Below are 15,190 nucleotides of genomic sequence, written 5' to 3' on the forward strand. Positions count from 1 at the left end.
AACAGCGCTTTGCCAAATATGTGTTCCAGTGATTTTTGTGAATTTCAGCGATTGTTTTTCTTCGGTGCCCCACTTCCTCTTGTGACTTCCTGTGGCTCTTAGGTTCTGCTGTCCCTCCCCTGAAGCCAGCGGAGGAGGCTCCTTTTCCCATAGTCAAGTCGAGACTGCAGCGGACTCCTTTGAAAGCTATTCTAATTTTAAAAGACTAGCACACCCAACCAAGTGTAGCTGAGCATCTTGAGGAGAATGTAGGGCATAAGCACCTTTAAAGTACTGAGGACCGAATGCACAGGAACAACCAACTTTGCCGAAGGAGCCTTTGTCTTTGAGGCTGTGCAATTCCTATCTAAGAACCAGAGCTGAGCCACCAGGCGGGGGTTCTAATATTTCAAGTGATGATGTGGGAATCAGAGTAGAAAACATTCGTTTGCTCAAACCTGAATAATATAAAGGAAAGTGATTCTTGAGAGCCCCCAGTGAGTGCTAACCCAACTGGTGTTTTATTATAAGTTTTCTTAAATATGTATAAACAGTATATACGTATATACTCCTTATTTTTATAGCTGATATATACGTCTAAGATCGAAAGAAAATTACAAATTGAATAGGACTCAGGCTACAAAAAGAGTAAAACCCACATTAGCATTCATCGAACATGATAATGTGGCATTGCCTACATGAAACTGCTACCTGTAACATGCTTCAGAGGGACTGCCACGACACAGTCTCTTCAGCTTGCCAACCCCATCCTACTCGTGATGCCCAAGGCTCTCACTATTTCTATTTGCTCTGCTAAGAAATCTTCATTTGTAGAGAATGGTCTGACCTCATTTAGCCTTTACTTCAACATTCAAGCCCGTATCTTTTTTTGTCTCAGTAACCTACGACCATTTGAATGGAACCAACAAAAACTCGGAAATACAAATGCAAATAAAATTTAAACAAATGGCCAGTGAAATCACGTGGTTTCTCATGCTGAGAGCACTGCCACCCCAGTGATCCAGAATATGTTGAGAGTAATGACTTACACGGTCAAGCAAATAAAAACGGAAAGAAGCGGTCCTGGTAGAGAATTGGCGGATCCCTGAAAATGCACTGAGGACCTCGGTTTGAGGCTAGAAGCTGAGATGTGCTAGGAAAAGCCTGAGCTTTAAATTCTGTTCTTTGTCTTGCATAGACTCAACTAGCGGGCTTATCATTGGAAAACACGTCAGTCTGTATCTCTGTATTTAATGTATTTGAGAAGTTTTGAGATCTGTAGTTTGATGGTTGTTTTGCAACCGTGTTGATGAACTCAGAAATTAAGCTAGTTCTCAAACCTCTGGAGACACAGAGAGCATGTTTAGCAATAGGCTCGATTAAAATGACTCGTAGCTGAAACTGGTCTCTAAGCTGGTGCTCCGACCACTTTGGGATCTCTTCTTCCTATAACTTCAGAATTTTTGTAGTCAGGAAGGACAGAAGATATATTTCATTGGTTCTAGTCAAAAACTCTTCAATAGCATACTCACAGCCATAATCATAAATCCTTGGCTGTCAGAGTAAAACAAAGTTGTGCTAGTTTTGCTTTGTTTTAGCATAATGTTTAATGATCTTGTATCTCTTGGTGGTGCTATGGAATAAATAAAATGCCTTAAAATAAATAACTTATGACTATAGCTTACAGTGTAAATATATCATGTTGGTAGCCAAATCTTCAACCCCCCCACTGGATTCTACAACTAGAGCTTCTTAAATTCACATATATTTCACAGGCTTTCAATCATTTTATCCTACAGTTGCATTTCAGAAATTCCAGTATTGTGTTTCTAGGCAAGGAGGCAGAGCCATTTTGCATGATTAACGTCTGGGGGAAAAGTTTTTGTGGTCATCCCTGTCTCTAAGGCCCTCACGTCTGTCACCAGCAACGGCGTGTCTTCAACTCAAAGTTAACAGCCCCATGATGTCTGGCTGCATGTTTCATGTTTCACAACTTCTCTACTAAGGAATTAAGAGAAAGTCACTCTCCAAACAATCTCTCTTGCAAACTCCCATTAGTGCTAAACATAAAACAGACATTTAGAGAAGGGGGAAAGGGTACTTTCTCCCTTAGGTATCCTTGGTTGACATAGAAAAAAACCCTGAATATAGATTTTAGGAAAGTGCTCTTATCAAAATTCCTAATTATGAACCCTAAAGACATCTTCTCTCTCTCTCTAAACTTGAGTAATTTAAACAAAATATAGAGAGAGACATGGATATATACACACACATATATACTGAGTATACACAGGCACATAAATCTCTACCAATTGATAGAGACAGCTATAGCTATAGCTGTAGAGAGACAGATATAGAGAGATTGATGTCTGTATATACTCAGTATATGTGCATGTATATATGTTTAGGTGTGTACATGTGTATGTATATATGTGCATGTGTGTGTGTGAATGTAGGCACATGTGTATACATGTTCTATGTGCATGTATGTGACTGGATGCCAGATGTTTATGTTACAATGTTTGATGAAAAAGGCTGGAGTAACAAAGTTTTTATTATATGAACATAACTGTGTAAGCATGTGGGCTAGGGCTGGAAGGGAACAAACACACACACTCCATAGAGATACAAAGATGGGATAATGATAGTTGATTGTCATATCCCACCCTATCCCTACATCTGTGTGTTATTTTCTAATTCGCTTTCAATGTAACAGTATTGGATTTCTCAGTTACTTCTGCTCTTTTGTACATACCTCTGTTAGTCCTCAATATGTTGCATTACTACTATGTTTCCTCTCTCCAGCTAAACCGAGAACTAAAGATCATAGAAAGTTTCACATTTTCTTGTGTCCCCCAGTGTGGTACCTGGCACAGAGTAAGGACTCAATAAATGCTCTTTGAATTAATGAAATGTTCATAAAGATGGATGGATAGATGGATGGATAGATCGGTGGGAACTGGCCAGTCTCTCTAAGGGACCCCGTAGCAGAAGTTGCTTTGTTCCCTTTCATAATGGAACAAAGTGCTTAGCACCCAGAAGCCCTGATCCCAAACAAGGTAAGAAGATATGAGGCATGAGAAGATAACTTTTGGCCCACTGTCTCCATGCTAAGGTAACTCCCCTGTCCCCTTCATATAAATGCCTCTACCTTCCCTCCTTCCGAGCATCAGTCAAAAGCTTTCAATCCTTGGGGCTTCCCTGGTGGTCCAGTGGTTAAGAATCCACCTGCCAATGCAGGGGACACGGGTTCGAGCCCTGGTCTGGGAAGACCCACATGCCGTGGAGAACTAAGCCCATGAGCCACAACTGCTGAGCCCATGCGCCACAACTACTGAGCCTGTGCTCTAGAGCCTGTGAGCCACAACTACTGAGCCCATGCGCCACAACTACTGAAGCCCACACACCATAGAGCCCATGCTCCACAGCAAGAGAAGCCACCGCAATGAGAAGCCCGCGCACCTCAATGAAGAGTAGCCCCCGCTCGCCGCAACTAGAGAAAGCCCACGTGCAGCAACGAAGACCCAATGCAGCCAAAAATAAATAAATAAATAAATAAGATGAAAATGGAATCGTGTCATAGAAAATAGAGTCTGTGAAGTTCCTAGAATTCAGCTGCCCACCTCTGGGCAGAAGAAGAGTCCTGCCGATGGATAAGAAAGAAATGAAGCAATAAATTGAGAATGGGACATGATCCATTTGGAAGCTGCAGTGCTCACAGGAAGTGAGAGCTCAGGGCCAGGCCTTCCAGCCACTGACTGCAGGGGTTCTGCCTGCCTGGGACGGCCTGAACCTGTTGGATTTCAGTGATTCACCCCTCAGTTAGAGCTTTAGCCCCTGAAAACATTCCTGAGATGCCTTCTGCTGTGGCCCTCTAGGTCCTTGCAGGCCGATTAGCTGATAAGGATAATAAACACCAAAGGTTAGGGAGGAGGCACTTTGCAGAGAAAGGCAGGTCCTTGGCTCCAGGCTTCGTCCTCCAGCTTTCCCCTTTCCCAGAATGAAGTTGGACTCACTGCAAATTCGCAAGCTAATGCGCTGGAAACCTCTGGCGGGGAGGCAGGCTCGCTGGCCAGTCTGGGAGCGGCAGCCCTGGTCTCCCAGGAAATGAGTTCACTGTGTCCAGCTCATCTGACTCCACCTTTGCTCTAGGCCACAGGACTCCAGGGTGGACAGAGGAGGCCAGCTAGATGGCTCCCCCTACTGGGAGACTGACTCAATACCCCGGAACTACAACCCCTGAAGGGGATATTTAAGACACCTCATGGACTTTCCTGGGGCCACACAAACACCTTTGAAGAAAATACTCACCTCAGAAGATCTCTGGGACTTTAGCGTCATCCTCAGTAAAGTCGGGGAGTGGGATCGTGAAGCCTTTTGCCCTTCAACCAGAAGGTTGTTTGCTCTCCTTTGCCCTGTGGGAAGCAAAGGAGAGCTGGTGAATCACAGAGCAGGAGAGGGTGCCTGTCAAGTGTGGTCTCTCAGCAGACAACTCAGGTCGCCCTTACTCGCTTCCTGAGAACGTTGTTTGTAGCCAGAACTGCAATCAGGCGGGAGCTGCCTTGGTGAGGGAAAAGCTTCATCACAGATGAAATCGTGATCGTATCCTTGGACTTTGCCGATAAGCCTAGATGGACAGTCAGCGATGGTCTATGGGGTGAGGGCCAGTGGAGGCTAAAGTCTGTTGCAAAGAAAATCTTTTTAAAATAATAATAAAATCTATTGAGCTCTTACTATGAGCAGGGCACCAAGTGAAACACCTCACATACAGGTTCACAACTAATCCTCACAGCCACCTTTTGAGGGCAGTATTATCACCATTCCCATTTTACAGATGATAAAACTAAGCCCCCAAATGAGACAGCTAGGAACAAGTGGGACAGGATTCAAAGCTAGGTCTACACTGCTGACATTGAGGAAAATCTTCCTCTTACCTGAAGTCCGTTGATGAAATTCATCATGCCAGAGCCAGACTTAGCAAACTGTGGAATTGAAGGTACCTCCTCCCTTTCACTTCTTTCCCTGGACCCTGACACCCACTCAAACTCCCAATGTCATAGTAACCGCTCACCACTCCCACTGTGAGCATCTCCAAGACGCTCCTGAGAACATCTCAAGAGGAGTACCACCACCCCCAGAAAGGGCAATGCTTATCAGAAAGATGAGAAGGTATCATGGTATGTTTCAGTGATGGACAGGAAGCCAGGATGGAAAGGAAGGCAGAGAGAAAGGGAAGAGATATTTAAATGTGTAGAGATGAGGTCCAAGTGCCCCCAAACCAATGGGCTTCCATCCCCTCCGCCTGGGCACTTTAGACTCAGGAGAAGGGAAATAGAAGAATGTGGACATTATAATTCCTGGGCTTATATTTGCTGTTGCTTTTGTGGGAGACTAGACTGGGGTGTTCAAGCAGAAGCCAGGAGACCAGTGTAGCAAAGAGAAAGGAGGCATCACACAAGAGGTTGGTCTAGGTTGGAGCCAAAGTCACAGATTCCATGTTTGACCACTTAAGGGAATTGTACAGTCCCCTTTGGAGGAAGATAACCTCACAGTCATGAGAGCCTCCACATGGACCTTAGTGGTCTCCACGAACCACGGCATGGAGATTCACTCATCCCATCAAGTTCCTCAATATCTCCTTCAGGGACCGAAATGGGGGGGGGGGGTAGCATTTGGTCCAGTCTTACCTTGACTGGAATGGTGCCTCTCTTTTTCTCTTTTGCAAATCACACCCTCCCAACCCCAGCAGGGCGCCTGCAGTTCTCTGAGAGACCTGAATCCCGAGAGCTGCCAGAAACCAGTTTTAGCCTAGTCATCACCTTGGTTGTGAATTTCATATGGATGTCAGTGGGGCAAGGGCTGCTGTGGGGAGGGAACACTACACACATGGCTCAAGTTCTTGGACTGCTAGCACCTCTCACTAAACAAATCACAGACAACCTCTCTCACGTCTAGGACACGTGGACTGCTATCACCAACCATCCAGGCATTGCTCAGAGGCTGCTGGGTGTTGCTCAAGCTTTAACACATTCGGTTTAGAAACAGAAGACGGAATGGAGTCCATATGCAAGTTGATGTTCCTGATGGATGAGGGCAGCTGGGGTCCTCAGGCTCCCTGGGGTAGTACCAGAGCTGGGATGTACCACTGAAAATGTCCTTTGTAACCAGAACTGCAGCTAAAGTCAGGTGCGGAGTCTACATCAGCATTTCCAATTTCATATTTTGTCCTTGAACTCTTTACTTACAAGCTAAGAGAGACGTTTAAATCTGGATTTGAGACTCAGTTGATTAACTTAGACAACAAAGTAATCAGAGGGGAAAAGATTTTTTGTGTGTTTTTATATACCGTGGAAGATTTACAAATTCAAAAGAATGTTAACCTAAACTTTTCAAAACGTAAATCACTGAGTAATTATTTTTTCCAGCTGATAAATGTCTCAGCTGATAAATGGCATATATGTGTCTAGTAATAATCAATACAATAAAATTATTGTAATGCAAAAGAATTTGATGTCCCCAGGAGTTCCTGGCCATAGATTTCTTTGGCATCGCCAAAACTATACGGCAGGATTGACACATTACCACCTACAAGCCAAATCCTGCCCACCACCTGTGTTTGCAAAATAAAGTTTTATTGGAACATAAACACACCCAATATTTTTACATGTTGCAAATTGCTGCTTTCACACAACAACAGCAGTTACATAGTTGCAGCAGAGACTATAGCCCCCGAAGCCTAAAATATTTACTGTCTGGCCCTGTTTAGAAAAAGTCTGCCAACTGCTGCTCCTTATTTAAATGATCTTACTATATGTGTACCTGACTGTTTAGGATGGAAAGTCTTGGAAGGAGATGTCATGTGTGTTTACATGGCTCCATCGAGAACACAGTGCAAAAACCCATCTACAAAGCTTGTGACCAGTGTTGTCTGAATTGGATAATGATCTTATCTTCCAGATGGAAAAGAGTAGACAAAATGCAAATGGGTCTTCTAAAAATACTCTCTGGTTAAAGATAGGGGACAAGAGGGACAGCGATCGTGTGTTTGCAAAGTGCTGTAAACGATACCCACGCAAACTGCTACTTTCCATTCTGGAGGCCATGTTCACAGAGTCTCCAAACAGACAGTATCGGGGCCTGGTGATTCCTACCACGCCAGCCACCATGGGACTTGCAAAGGGAAGGACAGAGGCGCATGACCAGTCTGTATTTCCCAAGTGTGGGACTCCACAGTGCAAATCAGGTCAACAAAAGCAAGTCAATAAATATGCGGGAAGTAGCCTCTGGGGGCAAAGCCTGGAAATAGACCTCAGGGTTTACAATGAGGCAAACTACAGAACCCATAGAGTTTTGGTGGAAAGCAACATAATCAACTGTTATGGGTTGAATGTTTGTGTGTCCCACCCCAATTCACCTGCTGAAGCTCTAACCTCAATATGATGAGGAGGTGGGGCCTTTAGGTGGTAATTAGGTTTAGAGGAGGTCGTGAGAGGGAAGGCTCTTATGATGGGACCAGCGCCCTTATAAGAAGAGAAAGAGACATGAGAGCTCTCTCTCTTCCTGCAACGTGAGGACGTAGCCAGAGGGCAGCCCTCTGCAAGCTGGGAAGAGGGCTTCCCCAGAATCCCCCATGGTAGAATCCTGACCTTAGGCTTTCCAGCCCCCAGAACTGTCATAAATGTGGGCTGTTTAAGCCACCCAGTCTATGGTAGTTTGTTACAACAACCAAACTGACTAAGACAGAAATTAATGACAGTGTTATTCATGCGCTGGAGATGTAAACAAAGCATCAGTGGCACAAACATGTGAGTAATTCATCCTGGTTAGGAGTCAGGTTTTATTTTAGTTAAGCCGTGGAGGGTAAGTAAGAGCAGGTCTGGCTACATCGTTTGCAGTGCCCAGTCTCAAATGACAATAAGGGATCTTCCACTCAAAAATTATCAAGAATTTCAAGACAGTAACAGAATGGCATTAAACCAAGTACAGGTCACTTCTGCACAAGTCACAAGCCCATGAGTTTGACAAAAAACAGAACATATCAAAGGGCATTTGATGCAGAGGCATGGAGGGAAAGCAGCCCAAATAAATGTCCTGGTTCGGGGGCTCCTCCTAATTTGGGTTCAGCGCCTTGGAGTCTTTGTTTGCCCTTGTTACCAAGCAATCTGACTAACTAGAAATACACATGCAAAGAGAATTCAATCTTTTCTTTCCCCTGAAGATGCTACCATTTGCTCTCAGGGTTCCTAAATTAAGCTTCAGACCTAGGATGTGAATTTAGAACTACCTGCTGCTGTATCTGGACCACAAGGCCACCTGCCCTCAGTGCTGGCTACCGGTGTGGAGGCCAGTCCAGAGCTTAACCTTCTCCTCAGGCATGTGCCCAATCTGGAAGCAGATGGTGGCACTGAGGAAGTGCAAGGACGTCGTGGCAATCTCGTCCACGCGTTGGGTACCATTCCAGACGGGAAGTCCCCTAGCCACCATGTATGCATCTCCAATGGTTTCAACCTGAAAATAAAGCAAGAAAGTGGCCTTGTGTTCATCATGAGGGAGGCTGGGGGTGATGGTGGGGTCAGAGACAAGGCCCCTCATTACTGATTCTGTTGGAGGCCACATCCTTTGAAGGGTCATACTCCCTGACCTTCATTCCATCCAAGTCCCAGCATTTCCTCGAGTTCCTACTCTTGTCCTGGCTCCTACAAAGCCTTCCGTCCCTCACCCTCTTCCCCACAGTCTCTGCTTTCTTCTCTGAAATCTGAGAGTGCTGGTGATTATATTTCCCCAATCCTAGTTCAAAACCAGTTAGACAGGCAGCAATATACTGATGGAGTAGATCTTGAAGGATCACATGGATCCATCAAGTGCAATCCATCTTATCCAAGATGAACTGTCTTCACACAGGGGCTCTTAGATACAATTACACATATGCTTATACTATACAAAATATGTATAAATGTATGTACCTGCCTGATCTGTCCTCTTTTTCCCCAGTCCTCCTAACAAAATCATCTTTCAGATCCTTCATTCACCACAGAGAATAAACGACAAGTGAAAGCATAAAGATACAGCCCCTTCCAGATACATTTGCTTTTCAGCAGAATCCAAAGATGATGTGGAAAATGTGGAATTTCAGGCCTTAGCCAGGCAATAAGACCACGTCTGCTTCCTGGTGACCCTAAAATTACCCAAAGCCAACAAGTACACAAGTCTAACTGCTTCTAGGCTACCTCTCCCCACCATGGGCACATCCTTTAGCAATATAAACTGATTTTAGCGTTAGTTCATGCAAAACGTAGCTAAGAAGAGAACACTGAGAGGAAATCCCAGAGGAGCCTCGTCTAAGCAGAGCAGCTTCCATTTTTGTTGGGTGAATGTGATCTGCTCTTTGTGATTACCTGTACCATCTTTCCTTCTGCTCTTGACCAGAGGCAACATCTTTGGGGAATTTTGGGGGATAACCATCGAGGATGTGTTGCCAGGGGACATGATTGCACTGTCCCAAGTCTTCCTGATTCCAGGACCACAGGCAGAGTCCTGCAATCATGGTCAGAGCTGGTAAACTAGTGGCTGCCCACCAGGTGCGTGTGAACATGGGCACCTTGGAGTCATGATCTGGCCCCATCTGAACAGCCAGAAAGCACATAAAGTGGCCTCATCATCACCACCAGTGAACGAAGCCAAATTATTATGTTGCTCTCCTCCCCTGCAAGATTCATTTTTCACTCTAGGTGACCCTGTTCATACATCCCCAGTGTAGCACTAGGCGGGTGGCTGCTGTCTGACCTTTAGCCGTGAGTCTGATAGTCTAAGCTTGGGGGTCTATCTTCACCTGAATTGCTAAGGGCACAGTAACAGAAGTGAGACTCACGACAGATCCAAAGACAATCTTTAAAGGAGAGTAAATGTGAGCCTCTCTGAATGTGGAAAAAATATATTCAGGAGGGAACTGGAGGAATTAGCCAGAAGAAGGTCAATGCCTGTTTTAGAAATGTGTTTACTGTGAGATAAAATAATGGAAGGAAACAGAGGGAACAACTGATGATTCTTGACAAGCACCTACATCTGTGATGAATCAAGCCCTTTTCCAAGAAAACAAACAGGAATCAGATATTGAGTTTCTGCCATGAATTGAGATAGACTGCCAGCCTGAAATAGAACCTTCCTCCTGGCTGAGGTCTAGGTCTGGATTAATCCTCACTCATGCCCGGGGACAGCCTACAAGGGTCATGTGTGTCTCCACAACCCAGGGACCAGGTGTCTCACCTTATACACATCATAAGTTTCAATGATGTGATCGAATAAACTGTACAGGTCCTTAAGGAGCTGCGCAAGTTGCAGTGGGGAGCTGAGAGAACAGAGTTTTGTGAATCCAACAATGTCAGAGAAAAAGATTGTCATGGACTGTAAATGCTCTGGTTCCGCAGCTCTTCCAGCTGTGAGCTGTTCTCCAATGAAGCTGAAACCAGAGAATAGGATCGTTGTTGAACAGTAGCATTCGTCTTGTCTCCTATAGACCCCTACAAAGTCTCCCTGGTAGATCTTTTTCTTCGGTGGGTTAGATTTTGGGGTCACAAAAATCCATCATCTAGAGGGATTCTTTTGACACCCATTTCTCTGCCTGCATTTTCTCTAAAGAGATATTTGAATTGGTGGGTATAAATTCAGGGAGGGGTGAGAAGCAGTTCACATAAATGCCTTTTCAAAAAGATTTTCTCCCTGAGGGAATTTCATTTGCCCCAATTGGTCATAGAATTTGATTTTAACGACTCAGTCTACAGATGCGGAAGCAAATGTAAACATTCATCGATCCACAAATGAACATTTCTGCTTCTATCAATCAATCTCACATTGACACATTCAAATCCACAACCCCATTTCTTTGTCAAGACAAATAAGAAGGGTGCTGGAATTTTAACAGCAGATGCTCTTCTAAGTGTTTAGAGAGTGCACAGGTGATAACAGAGCCCAAAATAAGCAAGTTTTGAACCTGAAGTTATTGGTGCCTATTGTACTGTGCAAAGCATTTGGGCAGACGTAAAATCTGAATATGCTGAGGGTAGTAATTAATTGGACTCCTGAAGCTAGAGCGCCATCTAGTGGTCGCTTCCTCTTGCTGCATCCCCTATATTCCATCTTTTACAGACCTGCCTTCTCTAATTCCTGTGGATTCCAGGGCCTTGCCTCTATCTCCCTTTACAAGGTGTACCAAATTACACACAAAATGCTTGACGCATTTTAGAAGAGACTAACATCCTCTTAGAAAAAGAACACAGGAAATAGTCTCTCGGTGTGAGGTCTCCTTAAATAGCGATGGTGCTGCTTCCTGGTCCTTTTGTCAAGGCCCCTGCTACTTTGGAATCCCTGGGCAGCACTGTACACAGCAGTTGATCCACTTTCCTCTTCTCGGCCATCAGCTAGTCGGTCTTCTCTTCCACCACCTCCTCCAGGTGATTGGTGTACACTCTCAGCTTGCTCACCATACTGTTCAGTACATTCACGCGGCTTTAAAAGAACCCAGAGATTTAAGTCTTTTTCCAAGAACTTGAGGGCCACAGTGGAGAACAACGTCCAAGTATACATTCCAAGACAACATGTCTCGCCCTTAAGGTTTCCTACTTAAGGGTTGCCGATGGACAGCAGTGAAATGACAACGGCCAAAAGGCCGCCTGGCAGGACAGAGCCTGTCCTTTACCAGCCCTGTGAGCTTGAGGGGCACCATCTGAGCCTCAGTTTCTTCATCTGGGAAATGAGGATAATAATACATACCTCACAGGGTCATTCTGTAGATTCGGGGAGATAATGAGTACTAAGGCTGTGTCTGGTACCCAGTGGGCACTCAACAAACAGTAGCCTTCACTGCCCTCCCCATCACCCCCACTTCCCGACATGCTCCATGCCAATCGTCATGGTCATGCAGAAATGTAGATTTCAGGATGGGTCATTCTTTTCTTTTCAGACGGCAACACCAGATGTTTTCTTTTCAGATGACAGATGTAAGGGGCATTTCTAGATCCTATAGGCTCTTGTTTTACTTTTTTTTTTTTTTGCGGTACGCGGGCCTCTCACCACCGTGGCCTCTCCCATTGCGGAGCACAGGCTCCGGACGCGCAGGCTCAGCGGCCATGGCTCACGGGCCCAGCTGCTCCGCGGCATGTGGGATCCTCCCAGACCGGGGCACGAACCCATGTCCCCTGCATCGGCAGGCGGACTCTCAACCACTGTGCCACCAGAGAAGCCCCCATAACATTTTCTTGATGGAAGGGAAAGTGGGCCTTTTCTCTGGAGATTCATCCCAACATGCCTTCACCATGACCACCATCTTTTCATTTCCCTTCTCTTCTGACAGGGAAGGTCGAAGCGGCACTGACGCCCTGGGGTCCTTGATTTGGCTGACGATTTCTGAAATCCATTTGGGGTTTAAGTAGCTAAATGTCTGAGCTTTGTGCCATTTAGAACACTTCACTTTAAACAGACACGTTTTTAAATTTGTAAATTGAGTTTTTAAGTAAACTGAACAGATGAGAATTTCAGAGAAATCTGAATATTTTACAAGAAATATTAGGAATCCTCCTGGAAAATGAGGACTCTAAAACATATAAGCACACCCTAATTCATCTTTTTTTTTGATTTTCTTTCTAATAGAACTTTTCTTGAAATGAAGCATATCTCCACGTGATTTCAGGAGCACATACGCATTTGGTATTAGAAATCCACGAAGTGTGCTTTACGCAATTTGCATTCCATACAAAATGTTACATAAAAGTTATTTTAACAAACAATAAATGTTAACTACTATGTCCCACCTCTGTGTCCCACTTTGTAAACCTACTTTCTTTCACTTCCTCATTGGCTTCTACCGACATTTATTAAACATTCTGCTTAACCAGGTTTTGTAGAGGAAATAATATTTTGAGAACAATGTATTTGTGTTTTGGTAAAAAAAAACACTGTGGTGTAACAAAATGAAAGAATCTTAAATGTATTACTAAGTATAAGAAGCCAGTCTGAAAAAGTATGACTGAAATCATAGAGTCATACTGTATGATTCTGTTTATATGACATTCTAGAAAAGGCAAAATTACGGAGCCGGAAAATAGCTCAGAGGCTGCCAGGAGTTGGGGGAGGAGATGAAGTTGATTAGCGGAAGCACAGGGGGTGTTTTTAGGGTCATAAAATTATTCTGTACGATATTGCATCGGCGCATCATGACACTACATATTTGCCAAAAGCCATAAGACTTTACAGCACAAAGAGTGAGCCTTAAAGAATGCAAATTAAAAAAATATCAGTTGGGAGACTGGACAGCTGCAAGACAGAATGCAGACTGTGACAAAAGAATCTGTTTTACAAATGTGTGACCTAATCTCATTGAAGGGGATGGGGGTAAAGTGCCGACGTAAGTAACTTCTGAAACAACTAGAGACGGTGAGACTAAAGTCAGAAGGAACTACTCAAAACCACTATACTCCAGTTGGTAGAATCGCCTCTCAGGGAGGTACAGAGGAAGAACGCTGAAACTACTGTACGCAAATACTGGGATTGAACAAATAAGTAAATGGATGGCAGATCGTGGGAGCCAGGATTCTCGCTGTTGGAAAGGGAGGTTATGGATCAGTGATGGGCAGAGACTGAAGTAAATGAAACATGTGATAACGACATTGGAGATGTCACTATGAACCCATGTTTAGCTTAATACAGATACAGATGGGTAGATAGAGATATGAATGTGTGCATACATATGGGTTAGTATATACCCACATATTATCTTGCTCTGTCCATGAGAGGGGCTAGAAGCAACAGCATCCCAGTAGCAACAAGCACATCTAGTGTCCAGGTGTTCATTCTCCAATACAGGAGCCAGGGCTTCTTAAGAGAAGCAGCTGAGGGGCTTCCCTGGTGGCGCAGTGGTTGAGAGTCCGCCTGCCGATGCAGGGGACACGGGTTCATGCCCCGGTCCGGGAAGATCCCACATGCCGCAGAGCGGCTAGGCCCGTGAGCCATGGCCACTGAGCCTGCGCGTCCGGAGCCTGTGCTCCACAATGGGAGAGGCCACAACAGTGAGAGGCCCGCGTACCGGGGAAAAAAAAAAAAGAGAGAGAGAGAGAGAGAGAGAGAAGCAGCTGATTTCTAGTATTGGAGCAGGGAAAATACAAGATGAGGCTAAAGCATCTTATACCACCAGAAACTAAGAAAGCACAAAACAAAACACTGCAATGAGTGTATGTCAAAGTACACAGAAGCCAACTGAAATTAAATGGTCAAATATAAAACAATTTGAACCACAAAATAAATAAAGAAGTATTAGATTATAACTCAAAATATAAAATTACTATATAATATAATAAATTATATATAAATATCATAAATGAAATATAATAGGTAATTGAACGGATAAACAAATGGGAAAGAATAGACAAACCTGTAGAAATAAATTCCAAATAATTTATGTAGATATTTCTCCATTTCAAGGTGGTGGAGCAAACACCCCCATCCTTAGGTGAAGATTTCACATCCTGACCTCTTTCTTACGGGGACACTATAGGAAGAGGGGAAATCAAGTCTCAAACGTTAGTGGGCATCAGAATCACCTGGGGAGCTAATTAGACACAGACCCTGGGCCCACGCCTCACTCCACCCCCACCCCCAGTTTCCAGTTCAGAAGGTCTGCAGAAAGGCCTGAAACGTGATTTTCTAACAGGTTCCCAGATGATCTGCTCTTACTGGTCGAGGGGCCACGCTAGGCCAGTGCTCCACAGACTGTGGATCTCCAACACCACCTGGGATCTTGATAGAAAAGCAAATTCTCAGGCCTGACCCCAGACCTACTGAGTCAGGAACCCTGAGGATGGGACCCAGCAATTCTGTTTGAACAAGCCCTCCAGGTGATTCTGATGCCCATCAAAACATTTGAGAACCATTGGTCTAGTGTGCGCAGAGAATCCGTACTGTTTCCAGTACCAGGATTGTTGGCAGGGGTGTATGAGAAGTTAATGGAAGGGTGTGTTTCTCCATAAATTAGGTGAACGTTGTACTTTTCCTGGTTGTGGTCCTGTGTATCTATCGTCCCCTGTGACCAGCTCTCATTTACCCTGGTGAGCAGAGGACTACAATGAGGGGGAAATATACAGATTGTTCACAGCGTTCCCACACCTTCCCCACCCACCCCCACCCCCCGTTGGCACAATCACATGGCAGCTAGCAAGTGTAGGTG

General features: G+C 44.6%; 1 protein-coding gene across 1 annotated transcript in view; it reads right to left on the minus strand.

The window, feature by feature from the left end:
* Window positions 1-4,291: 4,291 nt before the first annotated feature.
* Window positions 4,292-15,190, minus strand: part of LOC112406903 (guanylate cyclase 2G-like) — a 50,098-nt gene continuing 39,199 nt past the window's right edge. The window contains 9 exon segments of the mRNA XM_024755925.1: window positions 4,292-4,355; window positions 4,357-4,394; window positions 5,667-5,690; window positions 5,693-5,766; window positions 7,052-7,149; window positions 8,306-8,487; window positions 10,243-10,438; window positions 11,344-11,481; window positions 12,216-12,378. Of these exon segments, the coding sequence (XP_024611693.1) occupies window positions 4,292-4,355; window positions 4,357-4,394; window positions 5,667-5,690; window positions 5,693-5,766; window positions 7,052-7,149; window positions 8,306-8,487; window positions 10,243-10,438; window positions 11,344-11,481; window positions 12,216-12,378 (977 nt within the window).

Source organism: Neophocaena asiaeorientalis, unplaced genomic scaffold (assembly GCF_003031525.2).
Source record: "Neophocaena asiaeorientalis asiaeorientalis breed wild unplaced genomic scaffold, Neophocaena_asiaeorientalis_V1.1 scaffold85, whole genome shotgun sequence".
In the NCBI taxonomy this organism is placed as follows: domain Eukaryota; kingdom Metazoa; phylum Chordata; class Mammalia; order Artiodactyla; family Phocoenidae; genus Neophocaena; species Neophocaena asiaeorientalis.